Source organism: Fistularia commersonii, chromosome 1 (genome assembly GCF_037954325.1).
Source record: "Fistularia commersonii isolate RoL2024-O1a breed Wild chromosome 1, RoL_Fcom_v1.0, whole genome shotgun sequence".
NCBI classification, from domain to species: Eukaryota; Metazoa; Chordata; class Actinopteri; order Syngnathiformes; family Fistulariidae; genus Fistularia; species Fistularia commersonii.
This window is the reverse complement of record NC_141284.1, coordinates 26,361,985-26,387,968: the sequence shown is the minus strand read 5'-3', so window position 1 is coordinate 26,387,968 and position 25,984 is coordinate 26,361,985. Positions and strand designations below refer to the sequence as shown.

Sequence of the window (25,984 nt, the reverse complement as noted above, 5' to 3'; positions counted from 1 at the left end):
TTTAAATGATGTATAAACCAGTGAAAATTAAAGCAAATAATGGCAACATTTGACCTGAGGGAGGAGGGACAGGACCAATTCAATTCATTTTTACCAAGAATAGAATGACTCATGGACAGCTTAGAAAGATTCATACAACATGGGGTAACTGTTGTTGTTGTTCTTATCTGATTTTATAGGTGAATATTTTATAAATGCCATAGCAGTGAGGTAGCGCTGCATTTGAAATACCTAACTGTTTTAATCTACTAAAGTCTCCTATTCTATCTATTCTACGCAGAGGTATTTTATCATTATTTTTAGGAGCAAGTTGTACATTTTTGTTGACCTGTCCTGTTTATTATATTTTTTTAGCGGCAAACACATCGGGAAAAAAAAAATTGAAGGTAGACTGCATAATGCATATTTTGAAGGGTATATTATTACAAATATTTTACCCCTTCCAGTCAAAAGATAGATATTCTTTAAGGTTACTTACTTATGGAAGGTATCGACAAAGATAAATCACCGATTTTCTTAATTCGTTCTAGTTTGACAGTTACTGCATCCACTGAAATCGTAATGACAAAATGAAGAAAAAAACATCTTGTTGCTTCTCATCCAGTAGATAAATGGAAAAATCGTTTGATGTGACAAGTGTTATCTTTGAGTAAAATTGCTATGTATGCACCAGTGATTAAAATATGTCATAAATCATTTGACGATGATATCCCTTGTGTATTGAAAGGAGCACAGCTTGCTACATGAAATGAATATAATACAGACCTGGGCATTTTACGGCCCGCGGGCCACATCCGGCCCGTTTTGCTTTTTTATCTGGCCCACCAAACAATTTTCTTTGAATATTTTAATAAGTATTTTCAATCAATATTGAATCAGAAACTCCTTATTTTTTTTCCTTTTTTTTAATTTTGTATGGATGATCACTTACAAAATAATGTCGGTACATTTATGTGATCATTGATGATTTTAAAGTTTAAATTAAAATGTAAAAATTGAAAATGCAATTTTCATTTTGTTCAGCGGACATGAAAGCGAGTTGGCCTGCACATAAAAATGATATGAGAAATGTGGCCCGCCTGCAAAAATAACTCCCCACCCTTGATATAAACCTTCATGGTCTACTTTTATAAAATCAAATGTCATTCCACTCTTGAATTTAAATGTTCCATATATCCTTTTTATCCTTGCTGTTGTTGTATTTATATGGTTATTGTTGCGCTGCTGTGACAACGAATTTCCCCTATGGCAATCAATAAAGTACTCTTATCTTATCTTATCTTATCTTATCTTATCTTACCTTATCTTGTGCGGTGTTGAAAAAAAATTAGATACAATAAATGAAAAGAATGATTTTCTGAATAATCGATTGCGCTTCAATTTTGACATTTCTGACCTTTGACACGCGCGTTCTGAGCGCCAGGAGGCAGCATTCGTCTCTTGGGGAAGGCGGGATTCTTTTACGTCATCATAAAACACTCCAATAGGAAGACAGACCGTACTCATAGCAACTCCAATCAGAGGAGAGGAGCAGTGTGGTTGCGAAGGTACTGTTAGTGGTGGAGTGTCGGAGAGGCAAGTGTTTCCTCGGCGCTTGTTCACTGGTCGGTGTTGTGAAATTACTCTGCCCATTTATCAGTCAAGTTCACCGCCCAACTCAGAGCCGTCTGGTGATTTTGACATCAATGTGAACATCTTCATGTTAGCACTGCTAACGAACTGGCGGGGTGAGGGCAACCATCTCCGACAAAACACATTTGAACATAATTGGAGCACGAAGTTGCGATGCCTTCCCCGATGGAGGGGTCTTCCAGGGAAGGAGACCTGTTTACTGTGAAACATGAGCTGAAAAACGGTAAGTTCTCACAAGACCCGGTAAAGCTGTCCGCGCAGTAAATCATATTTGGCCATTTATGTTTTGTAGACACGTGTCAGGGGAGAAATGTTGGCTGGCTAGCGTTTGTAGTGGGAACATTACGGTTACACCTCCGATCCAAAAATGGCAGAGGAAGCTAGCCGTTGATGCTAGTCGACTGTCCTCATTACTTGTCATGATACTGCTAACTCGCGTATAACACTATCGTTATCTAACCGCGCCACTAATACTAGCTGACAGCCGTGGGGTAACAAGATAACAACATTAGCTTGGGTCAGCATCAGTTTGTACGCTTCGCAAGGTTAAATGAGACAACTGACACGAGTTTCCTACAGCAACTTAATGCCATTGTCATGGCTTTCTGTCAATGCGGATTAATACAGTAATTTCCTGTCATTGCCCCGAGTGCGGTGCATTGCTGATAAAACACTGGATCTATCGTTAGCTTATATATTCACTTACTTTTCTATTTATCAGGAATATGGGTTAAAATAATGCTGAGGGCCTAAAATACAACAGCCCTTTAATTAACTCTGCATTTACGTGGGTTATATAGGTCAATTTTCACTGAGTGAGTTTGGCAGGTATTTGTTTTTTAATTGTGATAATGGTGCAGTCGAGTAATAATGGGCTCATAGCATCAGCCGACCTTTTTTTTTGTGTCAATTTCATTTAAATCAACAGTGCAGGTCTTCACATTCAACATCACACTGTGTGTAATTAATTTGTAATGTCTGCCGTCAAAGTGTTTGAAAGGAGAAAATCAGGCTGCGGAATATTGAAAATGACTTCTCTGTAAAGTGGACCTGTGCTATCCTCTGTCAGCGGTGCCGGAAAACCACCGTTATGCAAGATCAACAGGATGTCACCGTTAAATTTTCCAAATATTTACAGCAGAGAGGTGGAATTGATGGTAACGGTTGTGAGTACAGTCTCTCGACGGACAACTGTTGAATAGGTTGGACAGTGGGCTCCGGTGCAACTAGAACACAGTAAAACAGAGTTTCCCCATCTGCAACACTGTGGAGTACCGCAATCTGCTGTTATTAATTTTTTTCTGAACCTTTTCTTCCCGTTCACAGTTTCGTTCTTTTACTTCCCTTTTAAAGAAATTAACAATCATCAGCTTGGCCTCACATCTTGATCCATTAGGGAATAGTTAATCTTTGTATTCACCTTGAATGTACTTACCGAAACCAAAATGAGTACTAACACTTACTTATTTCAAGTTTTGGATTCAGACATTTTTGGGACAGTGTTTACATTTCTCAGCCATATCAGCAGCTTCACTTTCAGTGGACGCCAACTATCATCACTGGGTAGATAGCAAGGACCTGATTGAACACATATGGGAAATTGTATATTTGTGTAACTGTCCAACATCTGACGTAGGTGTAGGGCCCTTCAGTCCTGCCCCCAGCTCTTTTTTTCAAGTTCCTATTTTTACTTATTTTGGCTTTATTTAATCAGGCAGTCCAAATGAGATTAAGATCTCTTGCCAGAGACTCCTAGCAACGTGAAACTAAGCAAACCAAAGAGCTGCAATCACACAAGGCAATATTAATCGGTTAAGATGATCAAGCCAGTCATATACCACATTGATAAAATATTTACACTAGGCACAAACCATCAAAAATTAAGCCTTAAAATGTGAGGACACATAGTCTCACTTTGCAGTTGAAACCGAAATGCATCATACTAGTTCAGTGATTATTAGTGGGAAGCTGCGTGGTGAGATTTGAATGACATAAGAGATGTGAGTGTATAAGGAAGTTATGACATGTAGATAGCAGCTATGGGTTCAGACTGACCGTAAAGCTAATGAGATCAAATTCAAAAGGTTGCTGTGGTACAGCCAAGCGTCTTTGTTTCCATTCCTTGCTTTCCCACTCCTGTATTCTTCTCTCCTTTCCAATTAGTGTTGCAGTACTCTAGTAGTTTGTACATTTATAAAGGTACAAATTTGACTTTCCCCTTCATGACAACATCATGATGTTGTTTTAAAACATGCTCCATGTCTAGCCAAGTCATACATATATTTGTAATATTTATGACACAAGCTCCATAGAGATCTAGCACAATTTGGTTACATCTTTATGATTGTAAAATAATAAAAGAAAATCAGCCAAACACTAAAGGACCGAAAACTAAAATTTAAGTATTCACAGTGCCTGTCTGTCTTAGGCTTTATCTAAGGATGTAGGAACAATGAAAAAGAGCCTGTGGAGGAGTTCAGTGATCTAGTTTCCCAGACTTTAAAATCATGAATTAGTCATGGCTGGAAGAGAGAAAAGATTTTTTTTTTTTTGCTAAGTTTGTTCTTGCAAGGAAGAAACAAAAACACACAATTCAGGGAGAGTGTCTTTATTCTGTGCCGTTTCCCTCCCACTGACTGAAGAGGTTCCTCTTGTCTAGCAGCAAGGTATCCTCAGGCTGGACACCTCCGTCAGTCTATTAATAAACTCTGAAATCAAACTCGGCCTTGGCAGGATGATCATGACAAGGTTGTTACTTAACTAGACCTCTGACTTCACATTTGAATGATGGTGTTGTTGATGTTTGGAAACAATACTGTTTGATCTTAAATTGTTGAAAAAAACACGTTGTTTCTTCTCATGTGTAATAGGAGAGGCGGCAAGAGGAAATCAGCTGCTATTAATTGCTCAGCAGCCTATTTTCAGAGCGTGAGACAGAAGGAATGTGTGCACTACAATGGACATGCATGTATAAGAGCACGCAATGCTCAGCCAACTGTACAGAAAGACTGATTTACATAGAGACGAGGAGTGCCTTACAGTGAGCAAACCTCATTCGAGGTCTTTCAGAGACACAGTCTTTTCACCGTTTAATGTACTATTGTTGTAAAAAAGAAATCACCTTAAAAATCGTAATAAATAAATAGACAACTTGAATGGTAAAACAATTTGTCACTGCTGGGATTGGGAGGATCATGAGTATCTTGACATATTTATTTTGGGGACTTTTGACCTGAAAATGTTTGAGAAACTCTGCTAAGACAACAGCACAAGGACCACAATTGAGCTAATTTCCTCCATTGATGGATACATTTGGGGTATTTACACATATATGTTAGACTTGGCCAGACGTGGGGCATGTTTTAATTATGATGTTTTTATGAAAATTTAAGACCATTGTTCAGTGACAGCGAAAATCAAATTTGTAACTTTACAAATGTATAAACTACTAGAGTACTGCAACATTAATGGGAAAAGACAGAAGAATATAGGCGTGGGATGGAGAGGAATGGAAAATGGACATTTTACCACAGCAACCTTTTTCTCATTAGCTTTCCTGTCAGTTCGTACCCGTGGCTACGATCTACATGTTAAAACATATTTATACGAATGTTAGTGTTAGAACCATGCAGTGATTATGCGACTCATTTTTCTCTTCTCTCCTCATCCATGAATGTCCTGTGAAGAATAGATATATCATTGCGCCCACGGAACAAGAATATTTCTCTAGTTCTGTAGTTCAATGGTTTGAAGTCTACAGAAAAATGGAACGTTCAGTACATATCCAGAGTAAATGCAGTTTTGCATTTTTTGCTTTTGAATGTATTTTATCTTTGCAAGAGAGTAGATAATGATTATACTGGCATTTTAATTATTCATAGCAGCTTAAAAAATTGAGCACAAAAAACATCTATCTCTCTGTTAACATGTCTATGTACAATCAAAAATTATGTTGTGTAAATCTTGGTTCAAAATGCTTTTCAACATTCATTTCAATCTAGGACTGTGTCTACAGTACTGAGCCTAGCAGGGACAAGAAAATACAAGATGTTTTTCTTTTTCTTCCCCTTTCTTAGTGTTGTCATTCAAGCTGCATTCTTTGTGCAAATAAGTATTTCACCCCTGGGAAGGGGTTTTTCATGAATCTGGGCTTTTTATGCAGTACAAAGGCACAAATATTTTTGAAATTGATGCTACATGACCGCGGGAGGAAAAATGGCTCTGCTATCCCCTTTTGGTCAAGAGACAGAAATATAACAACAACCAGAAGGCAGTGGGTTTGTTGCCTTCCAAAGCATGCCGCGTTTACACTGTCATGATTGCACTTGCACAGACATCTGCCGCTGGGCGTTATAGGCGGGTTCCACCAGCGAGGTGGAACAACCACCTTTTGTTTGAACGAGCCAATGAAAGGAGAACTCTGTTTGCAGGCCACATGGAGGAATTGTTTAACAGTGTTCATTTGCATCAATGCGACCCAAATATGTGAGGTGAAGGACAAGTTTCTCTGTGATTTACTGAATGTGCTTCATCTCGTTCTTTTGCACTCTGTTTTTGACTTCAGCCAACCTGACAGGCCACGTAGAGAGGGTGGGAATTGAGAATTTTGAGCTATTAAAGGTGTTGGGCACTGGAGGTGAGTAAGATTGTACAGCTGTAGTACAACATGTTCTTCAGATGAGACATGTCACACTTTGTGTTAGGCTTTGGCTCCGCATTGAACTTTGTCTACTGGTTTTGTTCATCTTATCCACCAGCATATGGCAAGGTGTTTCTGGTGAGGAAAGTGAGCGGTCATGATGCAGGGAAGCTGTACGCCATGAAGGTGTTGAAGAAGGCCACTATTGTACAAAAGGCAAAAACTGCTGAACACACACGAACGGAGCGGCAAGTCCTGGAGCATATCCGCCAGTCACCGTTCCTCATCACACTTCACTATGCTTTCCAGACCGACACCAAGCTGCACCTCATTCTTGGTTTGCACATTTCTTACCACAATTTTCACCAGAGTCTGACAATAGTTGGTCTTTTAGAGACACATGTGTCATGTATGTGTTTGCAGATATAACAAAATTTTATATGTAAAAAGTTTTATTTCACCTACATTCACTGTTGCCTTTCAGTTGGATATCTGTGTTTTTCAAATGTTAACTTTTGATTGAATTTTTGTTTTTTAACAACGTCAGGAAGATTAACAAAAAACATCTGTTCAAATAGTTACGTCAGCTGTTATTGATTCTGCTGCTTTTTTGTATTCTGAACTTAGCAAAACTCAACATCTACCAGTTTCCCAAATGATAATGTGACAATTTATTGTCTTCTGATTTTATCTAATGTGTTCTAAAACAGAAGTTAGATTTTATTATCAATTCATTTATTATTTTTCTACTTAACAAGACAGCTGACTAACTTTTTTCTGTCCTGAATTGATGTCCAGTACAGCAGGTTTTTACAGACCACTTAGTATTTCATGTATGAAAACTTCACTTATACAATATAAAATCAATAGGGTTTCATATTATCCAACCAGGTATTACCTGGTAAGAATTTTTTACTCCCAAATATTACAATAATACCAACTCCAACAAACCAGAATCAGTCAGGCTCTTGTAGTATGTGTACCTCTGTGTTGCGTTCCAGCTAGTTTGTACAAGGAATTAAACTTTTACCAGTTAAATAGAAATTCTAAAAAAAGAAATAATTCTTACCTGTACAGATACAAAAAAATATCCGTCATGTGGTTAAATATAGCATGCGTAAGATATTTCATGGTCGCATTATGTTTCCACACAGATTATGTAAACGGTGGAGAGCTTTTTACACACTTGGTGCAGAGGGTGCGATTCAAAGAGCAAGAAGTAGCCCTTTACAGTGGAGAGATTGTGTTGGCTTTGGAGCATCTGCACAAGGTAACTTTCAGAAGTATCACGCCAGGGTCCACTGCAGTGCGCGATGGTCGACTTGTGCTTCGCATCTCAACCGTTGTCACCCCTCTGTTATGTTCTTGTTGCAGCTTGGGATTGTCTACCGGGACTTGAAGCTTGAGAATATTTTACTTGATTCAAACGGTCACATAGTTCTCACAGATTTTGGCCTTAGTAAGGAGTTTGATCAGGTAAGTGCATAAAATAGTTTGTCTCATCTTTAAAATTGATATTTGTGTGTGTGTGTGTGTGTGTGTGTGTGTGTTAGTGTGTGTGTGTTAGTTTGTTTGTGTGTGTGTGTGTGTGTGTGTCTGTGTGTCTGTGTGTCTGTGTGTCTGTGTGTGTCTGTGTTTGCAAGATCGGCTATTTTACTCTGTTGTATTTGAAGTACACCATTTTCCACCCACTGAAGCCAATTCAATTCACACGTAAAACAAAAAAGTTGATTGAGTTGTAACAAGTCTTTCACAGCAATGTGCTCGAGTTTTTTGGTTTTGTTTTTTTCTTTCAATAGGTGGAAAGAGCTTTTTCAGTGTGTGGAACCATTGAATATATGGCTCCAGAGATTGTGGAAGGGGGCGAGTCTGGACATGACAAGGTAATTTTGTTTTTACCTTTAATGCATGTTGTCTGTGCACTAGAATTGAATAATATCTAATATCTAATATAAAAATTGTGTTTTGCTTAATTATTGAGAAACTGTTGACTTAATTAGAAATAAAAAACATCATATTGTCTAAAAATGAGGGTGAAATTCCATAAAGGAAAAAAAAAAGGAAAATCCTAGTAAATTATCACCTTAGCAAGACATGTTCTTAAAATTCACTGTACATTGACTAAACTTTTCATGAAAATCCATCAAGAAAGGATAATGCAATTCCCCTCAAATGCTCCCAAAATTCAATAGAAATAGAGCATAAAATCACTGGAAATACATGAAAATAGAATGAACCGTAAAGGCCTCAGAATGTCTATATATTTCTGTAGAATGAAGGCATTTTCTGTCTATCAGTTGATTCAAGTGAGATTGCGCTTTTAGTCAGTTCAGTCAAAGTCATGGGTGGTTGCGTTCATGCATTCCAGGCGGTGGACTGGTGGAGCCTTGGCGTTTTGATGTACGAGCTTTTGACGGGTGGATCCCCCTTCACTGTGGACGGAGACGAGAACTCGCACACAGACATCGCCAAGTATGGGTTCTCGCTGATTGTTTGCCGCCTTTTTTTAGCAGGCTTTCGGTTGCCATCATTCCACAACACTGACCTTATCTGTCTCCCACGTCCCAGGAGGATTTCCAAAAAAGATCCTCCTTTCCCCAAAGATATGGGACCACTGGCCAAAGACCTCATCCAGCGACTCCTCATTAAAGATCCAAAGAAGAGATTAGGTTCAGGTCCTAATGGAGCAGAGAATGTAAAGAAACATCCGTTTTATCAGGTTGTTATTACATATGTACGTTACATATGTTTGGAAAAATATGGAGGATGTTGGAAATTCATAGTTTTAGAGTAACGGGGAGTTTTACATACGGTAACATTTTTCTTTGCTTGCTTTTAGAAAATTAACTGGGAGGACTTGGCAGCGAAGAAGGTGCCAGCCCCGTTCAAGCCAGTGATCCGGGATGAGCTGGACGTCAGCAACTTTGCAGAAGAGTTCACAGAGATGGACCCCACCTACTCCCCCGCGGCCCTGCCTCAGAACTGTGACCGCATCTTTCAGGTAGGAAGGAAAGCGGAGGTGTTAAACAACCACACAATTGTTTTGCTTCCCCTTTGTTTCTGACTCATTGTTATTTGCATCCAATTCTTGCTTATGTTTGCTCGGGTCTTTGGTTGCAGGCAGCACAAACTGTTGACATGGATGAAAAATCACATTATACATTACCCACTCTTTGTCTGTGACTATATTTGACATCCACACTCCACGGCAATTGAAGTAATCAAGTGAAGTTGTGAATGTCCTCAAAAGGTTGCTGTAAGTCAACATGAGTCTGTCTGTGTGCATTGGTATTCAAATTGACTAAAGGGCCTTTTATTGAGATAATTGCTGCCATATGCAGCTCTTATTGAAGTAACAGATGTGAATGACTATTTTTGATGTAGCTTTGAACCATAATATGGCCCACAACTCTGTGCCAGCTGATGGCTGTCTGATGTATCGCATGAAATTTCAGCTCTGATTGCCTTCTGGATCCTTGAGCTCGGTAGATCAATAGATCCATTAACTGGCTTCTCTCATGGAATAAAAGGTTACACTTCGAGAGCATCGCCACGTCTGTCTCGGTTACGCCTTCGGGCTTTGATTGCCAACTTCATCTTGTCTTTCTTCCCTCTCAGCTGCCATTCACATAGTGTGAAATTTTGTGGTCTTTATAATTTGCAAGCCTAGCAATCTCTGAGATAACGACAGCAATCCCAATTTTGAACTGTGCGCTCGCTCCCCCTCAGTGCCTCACAAAACAAAATTAAAATTGCATTAAGAGTGCCAAGATGTAATTTCATAGCAGAGCAGTCAAATATTCAAACCCCGCAATTTGAGGCGTCTCATTCATTCAGCATCCTTCCGTCCATCCATGGCTGTCACTACATACCACAGCTGTGTGTGTGTGTGCGTGTGTGTGCACGTGTGTGTGTGTGTGTGTGTGTGTGTGTGTGTGTGTGTGTGTGTGTGTTTGTGTGCCTGTGTGTGTCGGTGTAAAAGAAGAGAAAGATTTATTAGCAGCTCTGGGATCCCCACAGCTGGAATTAAGCTGGCAGTTCTTCACAATGACAGGTCTAACAATGGCAACAGCTGGACAGCCTGTCAATCACAGAGTGACCGGAATTGATCTTATTTTAGGCTTTTCAAATGATGCCATTTGACTAATGACTGCACATTCTTTGTTATTTTTTTGATTTTTCTGATGGTGATCATGACATTCTAATGTTTTTTTAAGTTTTGAAGAGCATTGCTGTGACTGAACTTACTCTCTCTCTCCATGTCGCCCAGTCAGACTTTGTCCTGGCGAAACCTAAACATCCATGGTTCATGTGTTTTTTCGTAAAGGGCTACTCTTTCATGGCGCCCTCCATCCTGTTCAAGAGGAATGTGGTGATGGACGACCCTGTCCATCTGTGTGGAGGCTCAGAGAGGCCAGGCTCCGCAGCTGTGGCCCGCAGCGCCATGATGAAGGTTAGACGAATGGTCTTGGATCTCCTTCAACAAACACACTTAAGTTAATGGGAGCAGCCAAAGGCGAATGCATTCTTTGCTTTATGCTCCCTCCTCAGTACAATCTTTTTTTCTACTTCACTCTATTACATTTAACAATCAGAGCAAACCAACTTGAGTACTGTTTTTTTATTTTTATTTTTTATAAGCGCACTTCTTTGTCTACACGACATCCTGCATTCAGAGAATATAGAAGAGCCATTACTTATTGTGAGGTCATTGAAGTTCTCTCTTTTAAACATTCTCGATAGCCTGTGTAGAAATGTTGATTTTAAAAAAATGGAAGTCTATTTTTACATATGTGATCATTATTTTTTAATCATTTAATCATCAGAGATCATTTTAAATTGTCGTGGGAAAGTTTTCATTAGTTTAGCACACAGAAACTTTTAATGTCAGCCAAGCCAGTGTATTAATCAATCAACAAAATGTTGCTGCATTAGCGTCAAGGGTTTTTCTAAACAGACTGAATGGGTCCAGAAATGAGCAGTGAATGGTGGATGATGTAATGGGCCACCGTGTAATTTAGCCTCATGGTTGGAATGTTTTAAAAAAGTTTATATTCATTAGTCAACTTTCACAGAATCTTTTTTTTTAAATTTCTACAAAAGAAACATGTCAGATCAGATGATAAAACCATGTATTCCACACCCACATAATGTGCATTTTTTTGCCCAAAGGACAGCAAGGATGGGTTGTATACGGTAAATCAAAATGCGCCTCTTGTAAAATCGCAAACTGCATTTATCACATGGCTTCTTTGTACATGACAGTGTTTCACTGTTATCACACAAACCAAAGCATTTTGCTCACAGCAATTTTACATCAGTTTTAGTAGAAATGTATTCCACTGTTGAACAAAAGTATGGATTCTGAACTTTTTTGTGATGCTTCCCAAAGTTTATTCTTGGCCTGACATTGTGTGTGTCTTTGCGCTGTACTGCAGGACTCTCCTTTCTATATGACTTATGAAATGGACCTAAAGGATAGCGCTCTGGGCGAGGGTAGCTTTTCCATCTGTAGGCGATGCACGCACAAGAAGACCGGGCAGAAGTACGCAGTCAAGATCGTAAGCAAGAGGTACAGGCTCGCAGCCGGATTTGATGCTCGCTAAAACCTGAGGCCTTTGTCTCTGGGAGAAATTCTGTCGGTCACATTCTTTCTCTTTTGGGAACAAATGGGATCACCAAATCAATATAGAATAATCAATAGAAAGTGGATGAATATGGAGTAAAAATAATAATGATATAAAGTGAATGATGATTATCAAATTTCATTGCTCCTAACAAAAATTGTGATACTATATATTTATGGATATTGTCTGCTTTTCCCTGGTAATTGAATTTCTCTTTTTGCCAGTGTCAGAAAATTCTATTGCAAATTTATAGTCAATTATGATGAAGAAATGCAGTCAATCACATTTAATATTACCCTTAAATGCCCAACAAACTGTTGATTTGAAAATTTAAAAAAGATGACGTCGGAGAGGCAAAACATGATTAAGATTGAATACCAGTACTGATTCAAAAAACAAACACTTTACACACTTTAGACGGAAACGCCCCTGGTTTTTTTTCATAATGGTTGTTTTTTGTATGTAAGCGTTAAGAAATAAGTGGACTGATTTTTCAGAATATCATTATATCACCAGGTTTGTGTTTAAGGGGTCCTCCGAGAAAGGTTGACCCTGAAGTTGCGAGGGAATGGCGCTAAAAAAAAAATGAAAGGGAAAGTTAAATTTCTATCTGTTGTATGTGTATGGTGTGTTTTTTAACAGTTTGTCTTCCCACTTATGTTTGCTGCAGGATGGAGGCACAGACGCTGCGTGAAATCGCAGCTCTGAAGCTCTGTGATGGCCACCCCAACATCGTCAAGTTACATGAAATATACCACGATCAGGTAAGGGTTTCTTGCTGCCTGTAAATCCCGTTTTTATGGCCTCCTGTGAAACCTTTGGGGACTGCAGCCTCATTTAGTCCTGGAACTGGGACAAGGCAGATGAATGGAGCTGCTGGAGGCCCGTTAGGTGTGTTTCACTTTTACGGTACTGTCCCAAAAACATCTCTCTGTAGGCAGGATATTTCACACCAAACATAGTTTTAAACTGCAGCTGTTTAAACATGCACTGTACTACTGAGCGAGACTAACCCAGATTCACTTCTGTTGCTAATTGTGCTTCACCGATAAGCCAAACGACCTGCGCATATGTTCCAGATATAGCTAACCTGGGTTGTGTGTCTGACAGCCAAGGGGTTCATTAGCTTCGCTCCTACAAGATCAGGAGCACCACTTCCTTCCTGATGAGCTCAGGGGGTTATTACTGTACCTCAGAGGTCTGTGACCCGGATCATAGCCCAACCTTGGCTAACTGAATCTAGCCTTTGCCTGCTGGATCTAACACTAATGAGAAAAAAATGACTCCCTTCCCACTTTACTCTGCCCCCTTAGTATCATGTAAGGTTTGACCTCGTCATCGTAGCATCAAGATATATTGGCTATAATTATTCCTGTCGGTGAGTTCACATGTTTTCCTTTGTTTTTAAGTTTTCATGTAAATCCACAAAAACTAGACCGCAGATGTTTTATTTCAACCCGTATTTCTTGCAAATCATGCCATCATGTTTGTCTGGAAATATTTAGATCTGCTTTTTTGGAAAGTACCAAAGTATTAGTTTATTCACCTGAGGATGATGTCTTTTTTTTCCTGTTCACATCAACATTTCACTGATAACACGGCTTAAGATAATGGTTTTGTGCGTTGCAAGATTGTAATTCCCCATACATCTGGTCAGGCTTTTAAGAGCATACGTGACACGTGACTGCCATTGTCTGCCAGTAAGAAGATTCAGTGTTTGAGTAGGAGTCCAGAGTCACAAGCTGACCCTACAAAAAAAAGTTCATATGGTCACATTTAGTCAGTGTTACAGTGTCACGCTGTGCATTACACAGCCCATCGGGTGATTCTCTGACAGTATCAGGCTTGATGAACTATGATGAGCGGGCACCAGCCAGCAGATGACCCTTTTGCATCATGTTCTTTTTAACCAAATGCAAGATGAAAAGTTCTTAAATAGTGTTTCACTTAACTCAGGCAGATTCTTTTCACATTAAACTATTATCAAACGTAGTGTTCATAAGGTCAAAGTAATGCTTAACTTCAGTGGCGTGGACAAAAGGTATTGTGAGTAAAGACCTACTGATATATTGTAAGGTGGTGTTATTATTTATAGCCAAAATGACAGGTATATCACGTCAACCAAATCATCCCCAGTCGTCAGAGAGTTCAGCAGTTTGAACCTTGACCCTGCCCAACTGCCAAAAACCTACAAAAATGTATGGATAAAGTGTGTAAGAGAACTGTGACTGTAGACATGTAGTGTTTGTATCATTTCAGTATAAGTACGTGGGTGTGAGACATACAAATCTGTTACATCTACATTTTTCCTTTAGCTTCATACATATCTGGTTCTGGAGTTGCTCGGAGGGGGGGAGCTGCTCGAGAGGATCCGCAGGAAGCAACATTTTAGCGAAACGGAGGCCAGTCGCATCATGCGCAAATTGGTTTCTGCGGTCAGTCACATGCACGATGTGGGAGTCGTGCACAGAGATCTCAAACCAGAGGTATCACACAAGCATGTTGAGTCTCACTTTGAGAACAATTTGTCTGTCTCTGCTAAGTACCGAAGCACTGGATCCTAACCTTTTGAAAACAGAATTGCTGTGTTTTACTGAAGTTTGTATGAAATGTCTATATTGCTTTTCCCTCTATGCAATCAGACTCAAAGCTAGAATAGAATCATTTGACCCTAACTAGGTCAAAAGTAGCTGGTCAGACAAGTTTTGATGTCCAATTTAATAAGTTGCTGAGTGGTGCAGTTTTGCTCCGCAGAAAGAAATGATTGCTGCCCGTGTCTTGAATTACCTTGTAGAACCTGCTCTTCACAGACGAAAGTGAGAACTCCGAGATAAAAATCATAGACTTTGGCTTTGCTCGCCTCAAACCACCAGACAATCAACTCCTGAAGACTCCGTGCTTCACCTTGCAGTACGCCGCGCCTGAGATACTCAAATATGATGGCTACGATGAGTCTTGTGACTTGTGGAGTCTCGGAGTCATTCTGGTGAGTGGGTCGATGGAGGCAGGGTGGGGTTAAAACTGAATCCTGATTGTTGGATTCATGTCGTATTATGTATTATTCAGCTTAATCTCAGACAGGACACACCAGCAGCCCGTCTGTCCAGTACTCAGCATAGTCATAGATTTGTGAGATATAACTGCTTAGATTAAAAGTGGTAGTGGAATGATGTAAAAACTCCTTATGAATTAAAGGTAGTTGTTTTTTTTTCCAGCAAATATCTGACACTTCAGTCTTGTGAGTTTCTGGCACAGACTTAAGACTTAATGGAGCGTGAAAGTAGCAAGTACCTCCGAATGGGGGGAAGCATCATTTCATTTTTAAAGATTTAGCTGCATGGATAATCATTGTGGCAGTTCCCTACTTTTCTTACTAATCTAATCCTTGATTTACAATTTATGTTTATTTTTTCACTTCCAGAATTGAGTTTATTTTTTCTTGCAGTAATCCCAGTTCGGTAATTATATTGGCTTTGCCATTTAATTACATGAAAACATTTGACTATTGACCACATGAATACTGTTTTTGGGTTTCCGCTCTACATCACACCATTACTAGCTTGTTTACACTGATGCTGCCTCCACTACTTAATTACAGAATAATTAGCTCCTTCATTAGCATCTTAATATGTGAAACCCTAACAAGTATAGAGCTGCGTTACACATCAATTTTTTACCCAATACCTAAGGACATTGACCTGATTTAAGTAAAATGGGCAAGAAGCTTTTCAAATTGAATTATTGAGCTGATCTTTGTGCTTTTCGTGTCACTGTTAAAAGAGTCATTTCAATCAAGTGCTCTGTGCAATGTTCACTTCTTCAGATGTGCTGCTAGAAAACCAGAAACCAACAAGTTTTTTAGTTATCATAGGATACGCATGTTCTGATAATCTCTTTTCGTGATATTCGTCTCCCTCTCTAATTCAGTGTTAACCACCTCCAGCTTCCTGAGGTGAGCTGACACAGTTAAATGCTCACCGCAGAATGAGGAGCAACCGGTGTGGCTGGCTGGCTGATCTAACCCAATGCCTGTCATGAGACATTGCTTCCCGACAGCGGAAATGTCGTTTTAAATTCAAGCCTTTTTTTCACGTGAATAAAGAGTATTGCACTGAGAGCAGGGAGGGAGAGGCCAGAGACATGAGATTTGTGTAGAAGCCTGGGCTTGTGTGTGTGTGTGTGTGTGTGTGTGTGTGTGTGTGTGTATATGAATGTCGGGCCCTGCTCGGCATTGCCACCCCCTGGGGGGAAGTGGGAGCAGTGTGCCTCATGGAGAGATGATGAAATGGCTACTGACAAACTGTGCACAATGCCCTGGAAGCAAAGTGAGCGGAGATAAGGAGGGATGGAGGGAGGGAGAGAAATGAGGGCAGGACTGAGCTTCCACTGCCAAAAGGTCTGTTCCCTACTGCTGTCATTTTAATGAGAAATCTGAGGGCAGATTGAAGCAGGCCAAGGTGATAGTTTTCTTTTCACTCTGCTGAACATGGATCACCTCCTTGCTCTGCTGCCTGATATTCAGATGCCAATTTTTTTTTTTTGTTATAAAGATACATCACATTATCTCTTTGGGTATAGCACAGTGAAAAGTGACTGCGTCTCCGGCAATTCCAGTTTTATTCAAATATTTCTAAAATGCTTCTGAAATCAGCATACAGCAAAATAAACTGGAAATTGAAAATTTAATCATTTGAATGCCAGTCTGTGTGCTTCCCCCCCCCCCAAACTAAGTAGACAGTTATTTAATAGCATGGGTTTGTCTGTAAGATAAAACAGCAAAATGTCTCAAATCCCAGATACTGATGGCGAACTGTGTCTTCCTCCCCCCGGCGGCAGTACACCATGCTGTCTGGCCAGGTGCCTTTTCAGTGTCAGGAGAAGAGCCTGGCTCATACCAGTGCTGAAGATATCATGAAGAAAATCAAGCAGGGGGATTTCTCGTTTGAAGGGGAGGCCTGGAGGAATGTGTCCCAGCAGGCCAAGGACCTGATTCAAGGTGAGCAGTTGACTTTTTTTTTTCATTAGCACTTTTGTTTCAAAACCAAATGCAAACAAATTAATTATTGGCCTTGTTGTTCAGACCTTATATTATTTTATATCTATATTTTTATATTATTTTTTGTTATCAGTGGTCACATCAAGACAGATTAGACATTAGTACACAAAATTGCAAAATTTCTCTTTAAAATCAGTGTACACCAATATACTTGTTGTATTTACATAAAATAGAATAATTAAACTGATGAATACTTTGCAAAATTCAAATGATTGAATCAGATAGTAGATGTCCAAAACGTTTTTTTTTGTTTAATGTCTAATGTTAATAGTGTCACATTAAAAAGAAAAAAAACAACAACAACAAAACTTCATTGTGACAGTTTTTTTCAGCTTCTTGGTAAATAATGATGTTATTACCCAGGTCCCTGTCCATATATGTTTTGAGTCCGTATTTGTACATAAGATAAAACCCTGAATACACAAAGTAGACACAGACTCCCGAGTCAGGCTCCACTTTGAGCTTTGTTTGGGGCTCAACGGCTCAACTTTGGCACTAGTAATAGGAACAGTAAAGTTAATTATCTGTCTTCTGGTCCTGCAGAGCTGCTGACTGTCGACCCAAACAAGCGGATTAAGATGTGCGGCCTTCGTTACAATGCCTGGCTCCAGGACGACAGCCAGCTGTCTTCCAACCCACTCATGACCCCGGACATTCTGGGCTCCTCGACTGCCTCAGTCCACACTTACGTCAAAGCTACTTTTCATGTGAGGAACGTCATGATTTGCAGAAATGGTCAAAAGTTTTATTCCTGAAAACCTTAGTGTTAATGGTAAAATCAAAATGGATTGAACAAACTCCACCATGCTGATATCTTATCAACATGAAAAATAATACACCATGTATTTACTTGTTTCAGTAAATACATGAGTCTCATTTTGTGAAGATAAAATACTGAATATACCATTTTGCATTGAATATTGCTGACTTGCAATTAAAAAGTTTAGAAGGCATATTTTAACATAAACAGTGTGTGTGTGTGTGTGTGTGTGTGTGTGTGTGTGTGTGTGTGTGTGTGTGTTTACAGATGCTACACAAAGTGCAGTACGACTGAATGGCTATTAAATTTCATATTAACCCTTCTAATGCTTTCAGACCAATTACACAGAGCTGGCATTATGACATTAAAGTTTTTCAACATTTTCAGAAATAATGAAAGCAGACAGTGTGACAGATTTCTCAAATGAAGGTTCCCACTTCATGTTAATTTTTCCCAAATTTCCAGGGCAAATCGTACACGGCCGTTGACGTGAGTTGCTAATCTCCCCTTTTTTAATCACAGGCATTCAACAAATGTAAACGAGAAGGCTTCCACCTGCAGACAGTTGACAAGGCGCCGCTGGCCAAAAGGAGGAAGATGAAGAAGACGAGCACCAGCACAGAGACCCGCAGCAGTTCAAGCGAGAGCACTCATTCCTCGTCGTCTTCCTCACAGTCCCAGGAGAAGACGTTTCCCGAGGGTGACGCCGGTCTGCAGCCGCCCAGCAGCACGCCCCTCACCACCCCTGTCAACACACCTGTGGCCCTGGGAACAGACTCGCAGCACCAGCCGGCACCTCCGGCCTTTGACTTCACAGAAGGGAAGTGAGGAAGTGAGAGGAATCTTTTTTTTTTTTTTTTTTTTGGACAGATGGATGAGCTGAAGGAGGCTCAGACTAGCGTCAAATGTTCTCCCTTCCTTCTCCCTCCATCCTTGGCAGCTCTGCCTCCGGTCCACGGCCGAATGCATGGACGTCTGCATGTCTCCAAACGCAAGCATGCAACAGGAGCAACAACCTCAATATCAATCAACCATCACTCGCAATAGTCTGCACCCTTTCTCTCTCTCTGGCTTTCACAATCACACTGTGTCAATCAGGGACTGGACCAGGAAGAAGCCGTCATCATTGTCCACAATGGGAAAAAAAAAAGGGCTGCCCTCCTGCCCCCTCCCCTTCACCCCCAGGTCCAGACAGTCAACACTGAAACGTCTCGAGAGTTCCTAGAAAATTACAGCTCACTCTCTGTCCCATCCAATTTCCGTGTTAAAGGGAAGTTTGTCGCGTTTACGCCGTGGATGCTTTGTATTTTTCTTGTCAAAGGGAGAGAGGCAATGCAAGATGCTTCATGGATCCACTTCTCTTTCCTGGGAAGTCACTGAAAGATGGAGCAGCATATTTATATGTGAATTTTACAGACTGAAATGTATTTATGATAAGCTATATTGTTAACTTATTAATGGTAAATTGCCTGATCTGAGGGGAAAATATGGATACAGTGAATCTTTAAAAAGAGTTATTTTGTGTATGTGTGTACTTTCCAGCTAACATGACTGTTTTCCTGTAGTCAGATTGTTGTTAATCTTTTTTGTCCGTATGCATATCGATGCTTCAAGTCGGTCCTCGAAGCGTTTCTGTTATCATAGTTACATCGTTATAAGCGAGAAGAGATTAACGTCATTTGCCGATTGGTTTCACGTTATAAATCAGTTTGTGCGTTTTGTGTAACCGGCGTCCGATGTTGGGCCTAAAACAATTTATGCAGGCCGTTCATGTAGTTTGGCATCGCAACACTCCTCCTGCGGTCAAGGTTTTGGAAGTAGCAGAAGTGTGAATGGCTTCTCAGATTTATGGTCTGGAGAAGACAGCTGCTCAACAGGAAATATTTAGCTGTATGAAGACTCACTTCCCTCCAACTGCTTTGACATACAGAGTTGTTGATGTGCCACTTGGTCAGATTCCCGAGTGACAGCAAAGACCCGCAGTGGATTCTCTGGGTAACAACATAATCATCTGACTATCACTATTACAGATCCGATTGATTGATTGATATATCCCAAATGGAAAATTCAGGCCATATGTGAAGACATCAAAAGATTCCCTCAGCTGTCTATTTAAAATATGTACAGATTCGATTTTGTTTTATATGTTCTTGTGCCAAAATGCTGTCAAAAATGGATGATTTGAGCGCAGTGATATGCCGAACTGAGGTTGCCTCACCACAACTCCTTGTTAAGTCACTTAGCTTGAGTCATAATTGTCTATTTTTGTCCCAGATCTTCTCAGTGAATAACCTGCTCGTGTTGTTTTTCCGACTCGGGGAAAATAGAGGAAAACTCCAAATAACCCCAAAGCCACTGTTTCTCACAGCTCCCTTTAATCAAACGCTAAACATTTTGGCTTGATGCTATTTTGCTAACTAATGTCATCCTGTCCCCGCGTCTCGTCAGGTGTCCCCTGGAAATGTCTGTAGGCCCGGCTTCCTCTTTGAACCACACATAAGGCTACTTAGCCCATGTTGTTGAATTGTAGTTAGAATACACGTGAAATCAAGGCAATTTTAAAGGTTAAAAGAAACACTTGAGCCCGACTGATAGTGAGCTTATAGATTGCAATTTTCAGAGAAAATTCAGACATGGATAAATCTGCTAATATTTGACCCTTGAGATTTTTTTAATGATCTTGTGAATAATCAGTCACAACTAGCGGCAATGGCGCTGTCATTCATATGTCAGAAAGATGCTGGATTAATGCATCTAAAGTCTGTTTTAAAACCCAATAGGAATTTCAAAAGATGATTATAAATTCATGTTGCTTTACACTTTACTCTTATGCATTCACATGACATCGGGTTTTGGTTAGTCAGTAACACAATATCAACATCAGCTGTCACCAGTATCTAAATTAGTTGTGGCCATCCTGAAATTGCAACATAACGCACATTTAGCAAAAACCCAATATCTCACCAGTGCTGTTATCAATCTGGGAAATAGGAGGAGAAAGAATAAACCAGTCTTTTACCGACAAAACTGGAATTATTCAGTTAGCAAAACAGTCTGATTGTCAACTGCTAATATTGTCCGATCGGTCGGTAAGGGATATTACTTCCAACTAATTGGAACACAGACGAAAAAATGGGCTCAACTGTACGTCCTCCAAACAAAATTGTTGCTATTCAACATTTTAAGTCCGTATATGTGAGACTTAAGTAACCAGCTTCATCTTCACCAGGCAGATAAAAGAGTGTTGGCCAACTTTCTGAACTCAGAGAGGAAGCTGCGTGCTCTCAGTGTCAAACTGCAGGGTGGCGCCGCCTTTACCGTTACTAAAACTGCGACCTCTGACACCACGCCATCTTTGCCTCCATGATAAAACATCAGCGTCTTTGTTTTGATCAACTCCATGTGAAATTTTAATATCCCTGGATATCTTTTTTAATTTTTTTTATTTTTTATTCAAACACCAAAACACCCGTTTCCCTGTGTTTCAATGCTGCTGTCAGGCAGGAGACTCCCAGGCAACAGTCGAGCAGTTCATTTGTCAATTGTGTTCTTTTCTGTTTTTTGTATTCTGTTGAAATGCAAAGGGGTATTTTCTGATTTGTGAAGCTACCTAGAGACTTTTTTTTTTCTTTCCTTTTTTTCCGGCTCAGTCGGGGAAACAAATTAGTCGGAGCACTGTGCATTCAGACACACTCCCTCATCTTCTTCCATTTAAATGCACTCTGAATCTGAACCAAAGCATTAACTTCAAGGTAGCTGCTCTAAGCTGCATGAGATGTTTTCCTTTCATGCAATTATGCAAAGAATCTGCTTCTTATATATCAAGTTTGTTTTGTTTTTTTCAACTGGTAAAACGATGTTTACCGTGAAAATGATTTTGTAAAAGTGCTATTTTGCTTCATAGATCCTTCTGAGGACTGAATCTCCATATCCAATACATCATCAGGCTAACTATGCATCTTTTTCCACCATTATGTTGCTTTTCATCCATTTTCTCGTGGCTTACACTTTGGCTTTTAAATTGCTGACTGTACCGATGCTCCCATACTATCAGTCACCATGGAGATAATAAAACAGGATTTATTGCTCGTATGAAAGGATGGAAGCTAAACACTACAAAGCTCTTGTCTAACTTGGTTTTCATGAAATGCCCCTTTAGCCTTTTTTTTTTTTCTTTTGTTTGGGTGTATAAATAGCTCAAGTGGAGGAGGGGTGTCCTATTTTGTGCTCCCCTCTGGGAGCCTGGCTCTATTAGCTGATGTGCTGCAGTGCTGTTTGTTCCAAAGAACTCACTCACTGTCTCGCTCTAATAAAGGAAAGGGTTTTTTTTTAGTAGCTAATTCTCCAGAGACTAACTTCAAACTAGGTTTTCTCTTCTTTGATGAGCCACTTGTTCAGCATGGAACTTTGTGTGAGAATGGAGGGCTGGGCTGTAGTTTAACTCACAAAGAAAATGCATTTGAATCTGAGTTTAAAACAAAGTGAATAAACTGCCAATTTGTCGTGTTCATCACCCACCCTCCCGATAGAAACAACTTGAAAATTGGCATGAAACTGTTATAAAATTATTGTCATTCAATTCAAGAGTACCCACAGAATCTGGATGAAAGTACTTTTATAAAATGCGGTCCAGAAAACACAATTTTAATGAAATGTTTAAACGATCAGAACTTGATTTCCTGTTATTCATTCAAGGAAAATATTTGAGTTTCAAAATCCTTTCAGTAACAACTGAATTACAGTGTAGCTCAAGTATTGAGGAGAAACATTGCACATGTGTATTTTGACACAATATGTCGCGTTTATGTCCAATGGCCACAGCAAAGGGAGGAAGGACACATTACTTGCAGTCGTTTTTCACCTTAAACTTTGAGGAACCTCCTCATTTGGGAAATTTGACTTTTGCTCCTCTTGACACTGTTTCATCACAGAGGGAACTTTTTTCTTTCCAAGTTGGTGACTGGTTGTAAGGTCAGCCTGGGCCTCTATGCTTTTTACGCCGTAATATCTCTATTGTGTCTGTGTGGCCATAGAGCTGAGTGGCATCTGAAGCTTTTTGAGGACCTGTTAAGTGAGCTGGAGCATTTTGAGCAGAAGCTACTGCTCCTGCAGCGAAAGGGGAGTCTTATGGATCTGTCCGTGGTGCTGAGGCGCTGTAACATCTGGTGGGGGTTTCAATGAGTTGCAACTTCCTTCCTCCTTTTCAAGCACCTGGTTCTGCTTTTAGGCTGTCACGCGATGATTGACACGTAGGGCTGCGCAACTTAAATCAGTATAGCTGTAGGAATATCATCTCAGCACGTTGTTGAGTTGAGCCATGGATGAGTTTATAGGGGGAAAAAAAATCTTCCCACATAATTTCACATCCAGACTGAGATCAGTCTTTGTAACAGTTTTCTCTGTTTTTTTTTTTTGCTGTCCAGGTACCGATAATTATATTAGCATCACGCAATTGCCTTCACAATTGGAGGAAATTGCCCCTGTGTGGTTTTTCACTTATCGTCATCATGAAATGACTTGAAACAATAACCCTCAAAATCGGACAGAAATGTATTTGAAAAGTCGCATAATGACACATGATATCCACAGTTAGGGAAATTTCAGGGAATCTAATAGTATTGAAAACACACTTCTCATTATTATGTTTTCCTCTGCAGTCCTTTACATATTTAATTGACAAACCAAATATATAGGACACTTTCTTAGGGTTTTGAAGTGTGTTTTATTGATGAAGTGACCACCTGATGTTGTTCTCTGCTCTCCGGTGGCAGCAGCAATTTCCTGCTGTACAATTTGTGCTAAAGTAGGAACTGGAAGTAGGACAACTGCCAAGAGGGGGCAGCACGACGTGTTTCTCGGTCAAGTCCGAGTGTGGTTTGGATGTTGGTGCCATGAGATGTGTGACTGACATCTATACAGATAAAAATTAACTTTATTTTAATTAACCTAAGTGTTTCATCAGATGAACCCGTAGAAAATTGTCCAACATAATCTGGTGTGAATCGCTGTAAAATTATTATACACTGTTTTCTCTTCTGGGTTCAAACTGATGCTGGTTCCCTGAAAATCCTTGAATGTTACCCTTAAAAAAGCTTTAGGACATTAAAAGGCAATATAATTTAGCAATTCAAGTGTGACCAAGTGGGGCTAAGCGGTACATTGATATAAATACTTCTCGGATTTCAATCTTGAAACATTTTATTAATACATTTCACTTTGTCTACATCAAAACACAGACCACTGTCAAGGGGAAAAGAAGTGCTTTAAAAGAAATAATGATAATCATGATAGTAGTTTTTTTTCTGTTCCAAGGCAGGCATCCTAAATTATGATCAATATTTTAAAAGTTTTAGCTATAAGTTAATATGAATTCCCTCACCTGATGGACTCATTCCTGTCTAGAAGAGAACTTGCATCTCATTTTAAAAAAAGTTGATCAAACCGGCAGCCGCTGACACCACCTCCGTCATCTCCATCGCCATCCTCTTGCATGTGCTTTTGCTCGATTTCCCACAGACGCCATCCTCGCCAGGCCTTCATATATAAAGTACTGTAGCAGTGAATCCCTTTGAGACCATTCAATACTAAACTGTTTCAACAGGCTATCAAGCTTTAAGGGCAACAGTTTGCACTTAGATGTTGTTTTAATTGCGCAATTCAGTTTTTATTTGTGTGTGAGAAAATGTCCTCTTTGATTCGTGCAAGTTCAAAATGTCTCATCAGTCCGTTGTGTAACATTTCAAAGGATGATGTAACATGAACCTCAATACCTGAGACTGCAATGATGCTCCATTTGCAAACCTGCTTTGTGTAGGGCACTGTGACCATCCTCATTACAGATAATACTAAGAAAAAAAAAATCCTGTTCTGCTTTGTTAGATTCCTTAAACTCCGGCTGAAAACACCTTGTACATGTAGTAATATGATAGTTGTCATGTTAAGTCTTTTTAAATAGATTCTTGGCTTCATTGTACTTTTGGGTGTTTTTCTGTCACTACTGGAGATGTTTTGCTTTGAGTTGTGTGTACGGGATGTCTGAAAGACAATAAATGTACCACATCTTGTTCATTTATTGATCGTGACAAATAAACTGGGGACAAACCTTTGCTTGGAGTGTGTTAATATTTATTCCCCTGGAAAAAAAAAAATCGAGATTGCTGAGCGTCGCTTCAGAATGTGGCCTCTAGATGGCAGTGTCTGATAGAGTGTCTGATAGAGTATCACGACACTGCCTGTGAGTCAAAAGAAGGAATAAACTAGTTTAATGCTGCCAAAATTTAGTGTTTATGTGTATACTTTGTAGTACTAAGACAATACACTGCAAAAAAAAAATTGGGGCTTTTTCTATTGAGCAAAATTCACTGTAGAATGTTTGTTTTTACTTCTTGCCCATGCAAAAATGTACATATTTGCAATATACACTTTTTTTTTTCCCAAATCCTGAGGGGCATAAGTGTTTTGTTCTTTCAGTCATTTCAAAGAAAGCAGACGTCTTTCTGAATGCCCGTCGGTCCTCTTATTGAAGCTTCACACCACTTGCTGCCACGTGCAACAGATGACGAGCTGCAAAGGACTCCTGCTCGCCTTCTGCATAACACATTTGTATATCGTGCCCTTTTTGCTGAGTGTGTGCATTACATATCTTTTCATGGAAATGCATCCTCTAACATGCTACCCATCACTAAACTGCGCTGCATGAGTATCAAGACGTAGGTTGTGCACTCCAAAACCCATCAAAGACATCTTTTGGGAGAGAAAACTTTCAGTGAACACATCAGGATAAGAGAGGATAAATAAGCATGGGATTTCGAGGCTCACCGAAAAGCACCTGATATGGCCTTTTGTGTAGCACACATTCTTCTTTTCAAATTTGTTCTGGCCGTATGTTCTTGGAGCTGGGCATGAACCACTAGATATGGAGTGCATGGTATATTCATAGATATATATATGTGTGTGCTACCATCAAAATGTAAATGTCAATGAGGACAGGCATTGAATAAGTTGTTTAATTTAATTATTTACTTTTAAATTTAATCAAACAATGTATTTACTAAAACTAATTAGATCTTAATTCAATTTTTTTTTTAAATTTAATTTAATTTTAATTTAATGGAGGAGAAAATTAGCAAATACATGCAGATGTATCCCATTGCACTGAACTGCTCCTCCTTTATCTATCAAAACATTGCACTCAATCTGGACAAATTTAAAATGGCTCCTGGTAAAATATCTTGATACTATGGCAGCAAAAATAGCCGAAGGCGATTCAA

At 39.6% G+C, this 25,984-nt stretch overlaps 1 protein-coding gene across 1 annotated transcript; it reads left to right on the top strand.

Annotated features, from left to right (window-relative positions):
- The first annotated feature begins 1,574 nt into the window (after positions 1–1,574).
- On the top strand, positions 1,575–24,990 carry rps6ka5 (ribosomal protein S6 kinase A5). Its single transcript, XM_086156993.1, has 17 exons — positions 1,575–1,855; positions 6,197–6,268; positions 6,390–6,608; positions 7,426–7,541; positions 7,646–7,747; positions 8,071–8,154; positions 8,640–8,743; positions 8,840–8,990; positions 9,111–9,272; positions 10,599–10,724; positions 11,710–11,843; positions 12,569–12,662; positions 14,214–14,384; positions 14,693–14,884; positions 16,735–16,894; positions 17,498–17,661; positions 18,237–24,990. Exons 1-17 carry the CDS (start codon positions 1,786–1,788, stop codon positions 18,540–18,542), a joined length of 2,427 nt encoding a protein of 808 aa, XP_086013119.1. The 5' UTR covers positions 1,575–1,785; the 3' UTR covers positions 18,543–24,990.
- Positions 24,991–25,984: the final 994 nt, after the last annotated feature.